The following is a 15,200-nucleotide window of genomic DNA, read 5'->3' on the forward strand; positions in this document are numbered from 1 at the left end:
TGTGCCAGGCTGGGGAGAAAGGTATTTTAATCATGTAAATTATGTGAAAAATAATGCGTTTTTCGAACCACCAAGCATGAGAGCATGTTCTAGTCCACATCCAAAACAAAATCAAGACTTTGTAAAAGAGCATAATAGGACCCCTTTAAGACACTTTTGCAGCTTAGTTTCTATAGATCTGCGGAAAATGGTAAGCAAAATCCAAATTTCCATAACCGGACCCTTTAAAAAGGAGTTGGCTGATATTGTAAAGTGCATACAGATTAGTTTCTAGGCTCTAGAGCTGTTGCTGCCAGTATTATGCCCTGATGACATAAATCTAAAGGGAAAGAAAGACTCTTCTAGTCTCTCTTATCGTCTCGGCGTTAGGCACAATGGTCATATTATATTTCACTTTTGTAGGGAAGGGGAAATCTAAAGCGGATGTGCCAATTATAGGGGGGAAAAAGCGTTGGCAAACAGCACATTACAGAACGGGGGGGGGGGAAAGGAAGGGCTTTCATCAGGCCGGGGCGAAAAGCATCAGCAAAAAGCACATTGCAGAACGGGGGGGGCCTGTGTGAGGTCACGGCTGGAATGCAGGAAGTTGGTTTGATGTGGCGTCTAATAAATCTTTACTATAGACCCTCAGCATTGTCGGTGGCGCTTAAATCATCAGCCGCTGTTTGGGGTTCGGGGGTTTCCTTCTCGAACACCAGCGCGCTTCTGCATTGCATTAAGGCTCTGTGTCGCTTGCACTAATTGCGTTGAACAAAGTTCAAAGTTTGGCTGATAAATAATCTCTGGCTTTGATTTTCCATGACTGTGATCTGTAATGCCTCGTTTTATGGGCTTTATTTTGCGATTTTATTCAGCATAAGCATCACCATACTGTTTGCTGATCGCTTGGTTGTGTGTTTCTAAATCAGGGGCCCCGGACCCCACGGCGGGGGCCAGCGTGGACGATGAGAACTGCTGGCATTTGGACGAGGAGCAGGTCCAGGAGCAGGTCAAACTCTTCCTGTCCCAGGGGGGATACCATGGCTCGGGCAAACAGCTCAATCTCCTGTTCTCAAAGGTGGGCTGAAGTTCCAGGAGCCACTCAGGATGATTTGACCTTTTCCACATCACTGCATTAGCATTTTAAGCGATCAAATAATGAAACGCTTGAAATTTAGCATGCTAGTATAAACTCACTCATTACATTTGAATAAAATGCAATGCGTCCTGTCTGGATGGTCTCATAAAAGATGTCCTAACCAGGCATGACGCAACCTTGAACCAAAAAAAAAGTGTTCTGTTTGCAAATAAAATACTTTAAGAAGCTACAAAATCAAGGCCAATCAAAAAACATTTCATGTTTAATGCAAAAGTTGAGTGGAACTTAGGACCAATTACGTTTCTGTGTGGGTGGAGCTACACTACTGTTTAAAAGTTTGGGGTCATTTGAAATCAATTTTATTTTATTCGGCAAAAATGCATTAAATTGAGCAAAAGTGACGTTTATTATAAACAAAAATGAATGCTGTTCTTTTGAACTTTCTATTCATTAAAGAATCCTGACTAAGAAAATGTATCATGGTTTCCATCGGTTTTCTGATTTATGACACTGATTTATATATTTTATATAATTTATCAAATATATTATAAATAAAAATACTTAATAAAATCTTTTGATTAAAAATTATTTATTTGTTTAGTAAATTTAAACAAGCTGTTTTTGACATTTCTGTATGTTAATGACACTAATATATTTTAATTAAAAATAATTATAATCAAATATATTTTGTTATATATTATTCTAATAAAATATATTATATTAAAATAAATTAAATAAGGAATAGAATTACCTAATAATAATAAAAATATGCTGCTATGCATATGTGAGCGATTCAATGTTTCCAGAACAGTAATAATAAAAAAAAAAAAAATGTCTTGTCCTGCACCACTTTTCATGGTCGTGGCTAGTTTGAACAAAATATTTTTAATCATTCAATCATTTTAATCCAATGACTTTTAATCATTGGATATGGTGTCATATTTAGCATGTTTGGTGCCGGTTCTTAAATCTTGCATGCGTGTATGCATTGTCCTGCAGGTACGGGAGATGCTGAAGATGCGGGACTCGAACGGCGCTCGCATGTTAACGCTAATCACAGAGCAGTTCATGGCTGACCCGCGGCTGGCTCTGTGGCGGCAGCAGGGAACCACCATGACGGACAAATACCGGCAGCTGTGGGACGAGTTAGGTGAGAACAACACAAACAATCAACTTTTTGCTTTTTCAGCACCCGGATTTCGGCTGAATCAGTTTTTTTTTTTGGATGCAAGACTTATTGTGCTAGACTGCATGTAGGTCTAAAAAAAAAAAAATAAATATATATATATATATATATATTAGTTCACAGTATTACTAGTTTTTATCCATTAAATGCAGCAGAAGAGACTTATTTAAAAATCTGGTCATGTTTATGTGTCTAGAGTGATCAGAATGAAAATAAAATGTCTTGTCCTGCACCACTTTTCATGGTCGTGGCTAGTTTGAACAAAATATTTTTAATCATTCAATCATTTTAATCCAATGACTTTTAATCATTGGATATGGTGTCATATTTAGCATGTTTGGTGCCGGTTCTTAAATCTTGCATGCGTGTATGCATTGTCCTGCAGGTACGGGAGATGCTGAAGATGCGGGACTCGAACGGCGCTCGCATGTTAACGCTAATCACAGAGCAGTTCATGGCTGACCCGCGGCTGGCTCTGTGGCGGCAGCAGGGAACCACCATGACGGACAAATACCGGCAGCTGTGGGACGAGTTAGGTGAGAACAACACAAACAATCAACTTTTTGCTTTTTCAGCACCCGGATTTCGGCTGAATCCGTTTTTTTTTTTGGATGCAAGACTTATTGTGCTAGACTGCATGTAGGTCTTGTGTGGCATCTGTATGGGAACTGGTCGCTTGTGTTGTTTCTCTCAGTCCGCCGTGTTTTTTCAAGTCCGTCTTCACTGCACTCAGCGTCTGTGCGGATCTCCGTTTAAAATCCACCTGCGTCTCTGAGGATGGCCATTTAGAGGATGTTGCCTTTGCCAGATTGCATATTCGTAGCTTTTGCTCTTGATCAATATTGCATATTCTTTTCCCACTTAAAACCCTCTCGGGTGTTTCCATCTAAAATATACTGTGGTAAGCACATGAAACCGGCGACGCACTTTAGGCCGAAGTGCTGCGTCCTGCTTCTATTGCTTCAATTACTGTAACTGGATCAAAACGCACTGAATTGCCATTCAATCCACATAGCGTAGTGTATATATAAGGAATATATCATACTTTTTCCGCCTTTCCATCTCAATCTCCTGCTATCAGCACTATTGGAATGAAAGCGGTAAAATTTGGAAGGACGTGTAATTTTAATTGTGACTGGCTCGCCGCATCGTGTCAGCATGCCAATTCTCAAATCCTGTGATGTTTCATCAATTTTGCCTTGGCACTCGGCAGCAGTGGGCACAATTGCTGGCGTCCAGGTCCCTGGGTGCCAAGCGCAGAAGCAGAGCGGGAGATAAGCACTAGACCAATGGACCTGAAAATCGGACGTTCAAGCATTTGATGAGATAACTATGCAAGTATGTGAACGCAAACGATTCTAGATACTCAAGCTTGATCTTATGTGTTGAAATGTGGCCAAATGCAGTTCATAATGTGGTGCAGGCGAGATTTTTCTCAGTGTTTTTGCACTGGTGTTGTTGCATGCATTAGAGTAAGCTTGTACTTTATCTGCTTTTAGAGAGCAAGCAATGCATTGGCCAAGCATTAGCATTTACACTATTGTTCATTACCATTTTTTTTAAAGGGGTCATATGATGCGATTTCAAGTTTTCCTTTCTCTTTGGAGTGTTACAAGCTGTTTGTGAATAGATAAGATCCCTGAAGTTGAAGTCTCAAACCCAAAGAGATATTCTTTATAAAAGTTAAGACTGGTCCACGCCCTCCTAAAATGCCTCGTTTAAACACGCCCCCACATGTCTACGGCTAGTTTGAACAAAATATTTTTAATCATTCAATCATTTTAATCCAATGACTTTTAATCATTGGATATGGTGTCATATTTAGCATGTTTGGTGCCGGTTCTTAAATCTTGCATGCGTGTATGCATTGTCCTGCAGGTACGGGAGATGCTGAAGATGCGGGACTCGAACGGCGCTCGCATGTTAACGCTAATCACAGAGCAGTTCATGGCTGACCCGCGGCTGGCTCTGTGGCGGCAGCAGGGAACCACCATGACGGACAAATACCGGCAGCTGTGGGACGAGTTAGGTGAGAACAACACAAACAATCAACTTTTTGCTTTTTCAGCACCCGGATTTCGGCTGAATCCGTTTTTTTTTTTGGATGCAAGACTTATTGTGCTAGACTGCATGTAGGTCTTGTGTGGCATCTGTATGGGAACTGGTCGCTTGTGTTGTTTCTCTCAGTCCGCCGTGTTTTTTCAAGTCCGTCTTCACTGCACTCAGCGTCTGTGCGGATCTCCGTTTAAAATCCACCTGCGTCTCTGAGGATGGCCATTTAGAGGATGTTGCCTTTGCCAGATTGCATATTCGTAGCTTTTGCTCTTGATCAATATTGCATATTCTTTTCCCACTTAAAACCCTCTCGGGTGTTTCCATCTAAAATATACTGTGGTAAGCACATGAAACCGGCGACGCACTTTAGGCCGAAGTGCTGCGTCCTGCTTCTATTGCTTCAATTACTGTAACTGGATCAAAACACACGGAGCCAACAACACTGCCATTCAATCCACCTAGCGTAGTATATGTAAGGAATATATCATGTTTTTTGCCGCCTTTCCATCTCAATCTCCTGCTATCAGCACTATTGGAATGAAAGCGGTGAAAATTGGAAGGACGTGTAATCATTTTAATTGTGACTGGCTCGCCGCATCGTGTCAGCCTGCCAATTCTCAAATCCTGTGATGTTTCATCAATTTTGCCTTGGCACTCGGCGGCAGTGGGCACAATTGCTGGCGTCCAGGGCCCTGGGTGCCAAGCGCAGAAGCAGAGCGGGAGATAAGCACTAGACCAATGGACCTGCAAATCGGACATTCAAGCATTTGATGAGATAACTACGCAAGTATGTGAACGCTACTCGAGCTTGATCTTATGTGTTGAAACGTGGCCAAATGCAGTTGATAATGTGGTGCAAGTGCAGTTTTTCTCAGGCCCTGTCCACACGAACGCGGTTATTTTTAAAACATGCGGTTAGGCTGTTCGTCCACACGCAAACGCCGCACCAGTTCACTGAAAGCGAACATTTTTGAAAACACCTGACGGTGAAGATTTTCAAAAACTCCAGTTGCAGTGTTATCGTGTAGACCGCGAAACCAGAGTTTTTGGCTTATGACGTCGGCGCCTGTTATCTCCGCCTTCTGGAGACTTTTTCAGGCTTCCGATTGGCCAACAGGGCTTTACGGTTGAGATTATATCGCCACCTGTTGGTTTGGCATGCTCTTGACAGTGCTTCATAGCATGCGTTTGCGTTTTCATGTGGGCGGAGATTTTTTTTAAAACGGAAGAAGGAAAAACTCAGTTTATAAAATACCCGTGTATGTGTGGACATGGCCTCAGTGTTTTTGCACTGGTGTTGTTGCATGCATTAGAGTAAACTAGTACTTCATCTACTGTGCATTGGCAAAGCATTAGCATTTACAATAAAGAAATGAATTAATACTTTCATTCGGCAAGGATGCATTAAATTGGTCACAGCATTTCAAATAAATGCTGTTTTTTTGTACTTTCTATTCATTAAATAATCTTGAAAAATGACAGCTTCAGCATATATAAATCAGCATATTAGAATGATTTCTGAAGGATAATGTGACACTGAAGACTGGAGTAATGATGCTGAAAATTCAGCTGCGCATCACAGGAATAAATTACATTTACAATATATTCAAATGGAAAATGGTTATTTGAAATCTTAATATTTCACAATATTACTGTTTTAACAGTAAATAAATGCAGTCTCAGTAAGCATAAGAGACTTTGTTCAAAAACATTTTACCGCCTCTGAACGTTTAAGTACTATGTTTCTGTCCTCTGTTTGAAGGTTTCAAGGGCTGGAGTTTTAGAGGCTGATGCTTTTGTGTCCGAGCTGACAGTGACTTTGCGGGGCTGAACAAGATTAGCGGGCGTTTGTGTGCAGTGAGGCCTTCTGTGTCACATTTTTGTTTGACGGAGGATGAGGAGAGGCTGCAGCAAGGGGAAGAGAGGCCCTTTGTGTCTCCAAGGGAAGTGGGCAGTTTAATGAGTGGCCCCTAGATGGGGGCTCCCAACCAACACGAGTCCTACACCCTTATAATGTTGCATCCCACAGAATTTAAGAGAAATGCAGTTTGCAATATGCACAGTATTTCCTAGGTTTCTAGTCTTGTCTGATCTGGTTTACAGATTAATTTGGCCAAGAACAGCCCGCATAGACAGGAAGAGAACATAATGTTTTTGTCTCTTCCAGGCGAGCTCCACCATTTTGAGAGCTCTTACACCCCTGAAGAAGCCGTGGAGCGGCCCTGGTTCATTAAAAAGAGGAGGTGAGCGAGATCGGAGGGGCACATCTTCCCTCTCTCCCTCTCTCAGATGAATCATTATGTCTGTCAGGCCCTCTAAGCCCTGGCGTAATTGGAGAAGCCTTCGTTATGAAGGCTGCCCCCTCCTCTTCCTCCCTGACAGGCGCGATAATGCGAAGACTGTTTCATTAAATCCCGGACACTTAATCTGACACCGGCGGGCAGGTAGGCTGAGGATGAGGAGCGGAGGAGATGGCTGCCAGCGAGTGCGAGAGGGAGATTACAGCCCAGATTTATACGCTCGCCCCTCCCAGCATCCTTCACTCCGCCGCTTCCTTCATCCGTCTCTCGCTCCCTCTGCTGCGAGCAGGTCGCTTTTGTTGGGGGAACAAAGGCACGCTTGCATCAGGCAGGTCTCAGATCGCTTTTATTCATTATTTTCACAATTACGTTTGGTGCTGCTAGTGGCAGTCGCTCTGCTCACCGTCGGCCCCATAGAAAACCCATACTGCTCGAGCAGTCGCAGTGTTTATGCTCTCATAATGACTGATCATCACAATCAGACTATACTAGTTGTGTGGATGTCGTTTGTTTGTTGTTGTGTGCAACCAGTGAAGACATCGACATTGGCGTCTTATTATTTTACTGAGCATTGTTGAAGAATGTGTAGACATTCAAGAACCATTCATTATTAGTTCACGAAAATCTGATTTTGTTGCAAAAAAAAATGGCACCCATTATATTTCATATTATATTACATTTAATTGTGTATAATAAATTATATCCCAGCAAAAAATATATATATTATATTATATTATATATTGAAGATTATTTCTTCTTATTATTATTTCCAGGATATATTCTAAAATATTATATATTACCTATGATGATTATTGTTTCTGATATATTATTTCCCACCACAAACATTAGCACACATATATTATATGTGTGTGAGCACAAAAGCAGTCTTAAGGCACTGGGGTGTATTTGTAGCAATAGCCAAAAATATATTGTATGGGTCGAAATTATTTATTTTTCTTTTATGCCTAAATCATTAAGATATCAACCAATCATTAAGAAATTAAGTAAAGATCATGTTCCATGAATATATTTTGTACATTTCCTACTGTAAATATATCAAAACTTAATTTTTGATTAGTAATATGCATTGCTAAGAACTTCATTTGAACAACTTTAAAAGCGATTTTCTCAATATTTAGATTTTTTTTGCACCCTCAGATTCCAGATTTTCAAATAGTTGTATCTTGGCCAAATATTGTCCTATCATAACAAACCATACATCAATGGAAAGCTTATTTATTCAGATGATGTATAAATCTCAATTTCGAAAATGATGACTGGTTTTGTGGTCCAGGGCCACATATTATTTTATACATTATATATTACGTTGTTTTAATGTTTTATTATTATTATTATTATTTTTGTCGCCCTGGTCAATGCCGATCCCATTGAAAAGCCCATATTGCTTGAGCATTTGCTATGTTTATGCATGTGTGTTTCTGAGAGAGTGGAACCATGGGATGCTTTGGGCTCGACACAAGCGTGCTGACAGCAGGGATGAGATTTGGAGTGAAAGCTCAAATTAGGCCCGTGAAAGATGCAGTCAGAGCAAAGGCGGAGGGATGTGTGCACGTGATTGTGTGCTTGTGTGGATGAATTTATTCAGCAAAGCTCAATATTGTTTTAATTAATCTGGGCACAGGGGCCTGTGTGCTGAAAGCGACTCCTTTTCATCTAGGTTACGTATGACGGAGGAGGCTGAAAATTAGGCCACGACTTCTCTCAGCTGACAAAATTACACTAGCGAGCGCTAATCCTTCACATTGTCCAAACACAAAGCGGTATAGCCAGCAAGTTTAAGACAATGGCGTGCTAAATAGCCAGCGGCGTCTTGATTAGCATGTAGCGTTCTCCCCTCTCTAACGTCACACCTCACTTATTGTGATCTTGTCGTAATGAATTACAGCTGCTGTAACCATTTTTTGCTTTCAATCAGTGGTTTGCGAGAGATACTGGACTGGACGATGTGACGGGCGAGTTTAGCTTTGGTTTAGCCATAACAACCGATCTGAAGTGTTTTATGATGTCTTATTTGCTGTTGTTTGTGGTGTTTACTATCTTGTTCATTGCAGATCCGTTCGCGTCTGTCTAGGAATGGTAACCATAAGAAATTGGCCAGTTCTTGTTTCCACTTACTACATGTTTATACTGTAAGCAACCGTATCGACTTGAAGTTCCCTACACTGGAAGTGTCCAAGATGCCACCTAAGAATGTCCACTAACTAGTTATCGGCAAGTTATGGGCAACTGGAAAATGGGTGAATAACTTTTTTTGCCTGATGTAGCCACGGTTTCATTTAGCATGTCTTGGCGCTGTTTTAGTAGCATTTATTCGAATAGAACTCCATATGTGTATCTTTAACTGGAGTCATGAGTCTTTCAAAAGAATTGACTCATGAGAATCATTCACTCACAAATCGGACTGAACTACTTGTGTGGATGTTGTTTGTAAGGGCATCGAATTTGATGTCTTATTTTATTGAGAGTTTTAGTTTAGCATTACACAGAAGAATGCTGATGTTCATGAACTAAGCATAACAAATTCATGAAAATCGGGTTTTCTGTAATATTCAATTGATTTCTAACCCTAATCCTGTTTTAGAGGCATATATCATATATCATATCATATATCATATATATCATCATATCATAAAATCATATATCATATATATCATCATATCATCATATATCATATCATATCATATCATATTATATTATATTATATTATGATTTGATGGCTATTATTATTTCCCAGAATTTTTTTGCATCTTTTTGATTTTATTTATTTTTATTTTGTTGACTGTTATAATAATAATAATAATTATTATTATTATATATATATTTTTTTTTCCCAGCACAAAAAAGAACTATACTATGATTATTATTATTTATTGTTATTATATTAATAGTATTTTGCAGCAAAAAACTTTGCACCTAATATTATATTATAAATTATTATTATAAAACACAATATATTACATTTACTATACTTTGATGATTATTATATTTGCACCCTGACTCCTGCCTCTAACCCTCTCCTGGCACAAAGGCATTAAAGTCTCTGAGATTTGCATTTTTCAGATACGCCGCTGCGTCCTGTGTTTGCATGTTCCGTGGTGCACGTTTTCTCATCTCTTCCACGTCTGTTGTCCTTCATGACCAAACAAAGAGCTGAGACTCGGTCCCATCCCCCCACGAGCCTCCCGTGCTCCTCCAGATTTCCTCACATCTCTTCCTCCTGCTTTCCTTCTCTCTCTCTCTCTCTCTCTCTCTCTCTCTCTCTCCTCCTTTGTCTTCCACTCTTTTCTTTTGCTGCTATCTAATTCCTCTCCTGCCATCTTACATTTGTCTCTCCCGCTCGCTTCATTTCTCCCCCCGTCTCGTTGTTTTCTCCTTCGCCCCTCCTCCATCTCTGGCTCTCGTTCTCTCAGCTGGCTCTTGCAGGTATTCTCAGTATGTCATTGTGGAGCACTCTGGGAGTGATTAAACCATCATACACAATCCGTATGGCACGGCGCTCGTGTCAGGCTCCATACATCACTGCCTAATGCAGCCAATGGGATGAATTAGAGGCGAAATGAACCTCATGGGTTGCGGCTGCTTGTCTGTGACGTTCTGAAGCTTTGTCCTGTGAGGGACGTACGCGTATCGATCCGGAGCTTTATGCTCACCTTCTTTGCAGGCCTGTATTTCTGAATGGATGTCATCTAACTTATTTTTATTATATTTTTTAAATCAGGGATTGTGAACTATAAACTATAAACTCCACTCGCTGCCATCATTTTTGATCAACCAACATATCAGCTGGGCTGTTCATCATCAGATTACAGATTACTGCAATAAACAAAAGTGCTTTGATCTCTCAATTGCATTTCTCAAGATTGACCGCAGCCATTTGTGTAGATATTGTGCTATTATAGACAGATTTTTGGCCAGTTTTTTGAGATTATCAGTCAATAATAATGCCAGCTTGCCCAATTAGAAGTTTTTTTTCTCCTGTCAGTTCCCAAATCTACTGAAACGTTGGTCAACAGATGAGAAAGTTTTTATAATTACAATTTAAATTATATATATTGTAGTTAGTAATGTAATCCAAGTAATCCTTTACATTTACACATTTCAGCTAATAAAATCAGACTACTTTTAGATTACTTTTTTACCTAAATTGTTTATCACATTGATTTAAATAGGGTAATATTGTACCCCCTAGTAAATAATAAATATACTTAAATGTATTTTCTATTCTATCTGTTTTTATTTACTATATCATTTAATAAAAACCTTGCTACGTGTACTGCGTTAGGCTAACTGAGACTTGTTATAGCACTTGCATATCATTGCTCTTTTGTTGATTTTGATTGCTTCCATTGTCCTCATTTGTAAGTTGCTTTGGATAAAAGCATCTGCTAAATGACTAAATGTAAATGTATTTGAAATGCATTTATTTCATGCTAAGTATACTACAAATATATTTACTAGTGCTGTCAAACGATTAATCGCGATTAATCGCATACAAAATAAAAGTTTTTGTTTACATAATATATGTATGTGCAGTGTGCATATTTATTATGTATAAATATATAAATATGCACACATACAGTATATCTTTTGGAAATATTTACATGCATATACATTTATATATTTATATTCTTATATTATATATAAATATATTTAATATATAAACATAACATGTTTTTCTTAAATGTATACATGCATGTGTTTGTGTTTATAGATACATAATAAATATACACAGCACACACATCTATAGTTTGTAAACAAACACTTTTATTTTGGATGCGATTAATTGCGATTAATCGTTTGACAGCACTAATATTTACATATTTATGTACCTAATAAAAATACCCTGCAATTGTACTTTTAGTATACTAAACTGGTATACTTAAATGTCTCCAAAATTGGAACAACTAATTATGTACTTAATGCACTTTAATTGTGCAGAAGTAGTGCTGAATTCCAACTAAAGATATACCAATATTATTCATAGATCATACAATAGTGACAATAAAACACATTTTAGGGCTTAATATTAAGAAATGTGCATTGTGCTCAAGTGGTACTCCAAATAAAGTTGAATTATAATTTTTATATCTGTGTAAGTCTCTCGAGTGATATGCCAGTAAATATGTTAATATATTTTAACTATACTTAATCAAAATAAAAATATCAAGTAACGCAAGAGCGCAGTGCAAACGACATTGTTAAACTATACTTCATATGAAATAAATATATTTGTATATATATATTACTTTTTTACTAGGGCCATATTGATATAAAAAAAATGATTTAATCGTTTAATCAATAAAAAAAGTAACCGTAGTCTGATTACGAGTATTTTAATGTAATATAATCTAGTTATGTGTTCCAGATTACATTTAATCACACACACACATACAGAGATAGATAGATAGATAGATAGATAGATAGGTTTCATGTATAATGTTGTCATCATTAAATTGCATCGTAAATTTGCCCGTCCAAAATTTGCACATCCAAATTCTGTATCTTCATTTTCAATGTGCATAGAGCAGAAAGTTACATCACAACAATCGAAATCCAAAAATCATATCTGGTTATTCATCCAATCAAAAGAATTACATTCAATTCCTTGTCAACTTCAGTAAGCCTGAGCAAAAATACATGAAGCTGATTCTGAGAAATTGCTGTCATTAGTGACTCAGGATTATATGATTAACATCAAATTTAAAGGGGAGCATAAAGGAAGTGATTTGACGAGCTCTCTGAGGTCGTTTGTCTGCGTTAACGGCATTCAGTCGAGCAGTCAGCTGACCTATTTATCTGTTTGTCTGTCAGACGTAATGAAGCTCTCTGTCTGTTTGTACCATATGAACCTCCCAGGCCGATTCGGAGGCTGTTTGGGGAGGCCTACATCATCTATTTCTTGAGAAACCACCAAGCATCCCTCCATATTGCTTTGTGTTTACCAGGTGCCTTGTGGATGTGTATCGTGCTGAACCCCCACTGTAAGCCGGAACAGAAGGCCGCTTGGCTCAGGCAGCTCAAGAAGTGGAACAGTGTGGATGTGTGTCCCTTGGAGGATGGTAACCATGGCAACGAGCTGCCCAATTTAACCAATTCCTTGCCTCAGGGTGCACACGGCAACCAAGGTAAGCGTGTGTGTGTGTGCGCGAGTGTCATGGGGGTGGGGGCAGAAACGGGGTGTTTTAATCAACCGTGTCTCCGTGCACCCCTTTTATTAGACTTTGTGTGACTAATGGAATGCCCCTAATAACAGCGGTTCAGTACTTCCTCCCTGGCTTTTGTCCTTGCTGTGCTAATCATAACTCTGGGCAAAAGTGAGGGCTGGGGGGGATAGCTCCATTGAAACTTTTCGATTAGTCAGGTCTTTTATACCAAGGCGACAACGTCTGCAGAGGTTTTATGATGTGTTTTGTTATAAATATTCATGCTCCAGACAGGTAATTGCAAAGAAATGACTTCCCCTTTTCCTAAGGCATGGGTATTTTGGGCATGAATGGGCTCTAGACTGGTTGGCACAGAGGTTGTGTAGATTTAATCAGAGTTTTTTTGTCTGGGATGCACTAAGACTGGGCGATATAGCAGATATTTATGATATATTGTATGTTTTTGTTGACAATAAAACAATGTACTTCATTTGCTGTTTAAGTGTTATTAGACTGTTCAAAAATTTGAGGTCAGTAATATTTATTGTTGAAAGAATTTAATTTGTTTATTCAGCAAGTATGCATTAAATTGATCAAAAGTGACAGTAAAGGCATTTATGATGTTTCTATTCCAAGTAAATGCTGTTATTTTGAACTTTCTGTTCATCACAGAATACTGAAAAGAGTATCACAATTTCCAAAAAAATATGAATCAGCACAATTTTTTCCGCATTGATAACAATAAGAAATGTTTCTTGAGCAATTTTGAACTTTCTGTTCATCACAGAATACTGAAAAGTAGGGATGCACGATATATCGGCCACCATATCGGTATCGGCCGATAAATGCTAATTTTTTCTGTTATCGGTATCGGCCTGATAAACAATGTACTTCATTTGCTGTTTAAGTGTTATTAGACTGTTCAAAAATTTGAGGTCAGTAATATTTATTGTTGAAAGAATTTAATTTGTTTATTCAGCAAGTATGCATTAAATTGATCAAAAGTGACAGTAAAGGCATTTATGATGTTTCTATTCCAAGTAAATGCTGTTATTTTGAACTTTCTGTTCATCACAGAATACTGAAAAGAGTATCACAATTTCCAAAAAAATATGAATCAGCACAATTTTTTCCCGCATTGATAACAATAAGAAATGTTTCTTGAGCAATTTTGAATGATTTCTGAAGGATCATGTGACACTGAAGACTGGAGTAATGATGCTGAAAATTAAGCTTTGCATCAGAGAAATAAATTACATTTTTACAATATATTCAAATAGAGAGCAGTTATTTTAAATTGTACAAATATTTCACAATATTACTGTTTTTACTGTATTTGTTTATCAAATAAATGCTGCCTTGGTGAGCAGAAGAGACTGACTTCTGCATTTAAGACCACAAATATTTGAACTGACTGTCTGATTCAATGATTCATTTGTGTTATCACTCAAAAATGTTTACAGAAGTCCCTGCATCATATAGTTTACTTAATTTTTGCATATTAAATATTATCAAAAGGCTTGATATAATAATTTATTATAGCTAGATCACCCAGCCCATGTAATGCCATCTTGCAGCGGTCATGTCGGTATCTGCACCACCTGTGAATGACAGTTCAGCTCGCTGCACTAATCTACAGACTTATTTCCGAAGGTTTTACCGTTTGCCCCTGACTGACAGGCCCCCAGGGCCCTCGCTCTCAGAGCTAGCATTGAGAATGACAGAGCAATTTCCTTTCCCTTTTCCCTGTCTCTCCTCCTCCTCCTCCTCCTCTTCTTCGTCCTCAGATTTGGGCACTCGGCCCCACCGGACGGTTTTCACACGAGCCATCGAGGCATGCGATCTCCACTGGCAAGACAGCCACTTACAGCACATTATCAACGACGACCTCTACACCAACTACTGTTACCATGACAACACTGAAAATTCGCTCTTTGACTCTCGCAGCTGGCCCCTGTGGCACGGTGAGCGGTTCAGCCGGAAAAAGATGTTTGCTTGACTCGTCTCTTTGTGTTACGCAGTCTATAGCATTAAGAAAAAAAGCAGAGCGCGTTTAAGAGAAAAAAAAAGCAATGAATGGAGGCTTTATAGGGAGCGAGAACAAGCGTTTCTAACAAAATGAAAAGCATTTTTATTTTCTGTCCCGCTAGCCTTTTGCATGCAGGTGAATATGTTTCTATTGTGCCCATCTGAGATTTGTTAAAGGATTTTTTGGGGGGTTTCTATCACAGAACACGTCCCTACGGCCTGTGCCAGGGTAGATGCACTGAGATCTCACGGTTACCCACGGGAAGCACTGCGATTGGCCATCGCCATCATCAACACCCTGCGTCGGCAGCAGCAGAAACAGCTGGAGCTCTTCCGAAACCACAAGAAAGGTGAGTTAAAAACTGTATTGCTGGTCGAATTGGTTTCTT

General features: G+C 38.9%; 1 protein-coding gene across 1 annotated transcript in view; it reads left to right on the plus strand.

The window, feature by feature from the left end:
• zswim6 (zinc finger, SWIM-type containing 6) overlaps window positions 1-15,200 on the plus strand; it is an 84,920-nt gene that overhangs the window by 46,240 nt on the left and 23,480 nt on the right. Inside the window, exons 3-7 of the mRNA XM_016237046.1 lie at window positions 909-1,057; window positions 2,078-2,228; window positions 12,586-12,765; window positions 14,571-14,747; window positions 15,015-15,161. Of these exons, the coding sequence (XP_016092532.1) occupies window positions 909-1,057; window positions 2,078-2,228; window positions 12,586-12,765; window positions 14,571-14,747; window positions 15,015-15,161 (804 nt within the window). The remainder of the gene's footprint in view (window positions 1-908; window positions 1,058-2,077; window positions 2,229-12,585; window positions 12,766-14,570; window positions 14,748-15,014; window positions 15,162-15,200) is intronic.

This window comes from Sinocyclocheilus grahami, unplaced genomic scaffold (assembly GCF_001515645.1).
Source record: "Sinocyclocheilus grahami isolate Dianchi unplaced genomic scaffold, SAMN03320097.WGS_v1.1 scaffold505.1, whole genome shotgun sequence".
NCBI lineage: Eukaryota > Metazoa > Chordata > Actinopteri > Cypriniformes > Cyprinidae > Sinocyclocheilus > Sinocyclocheilus grahami.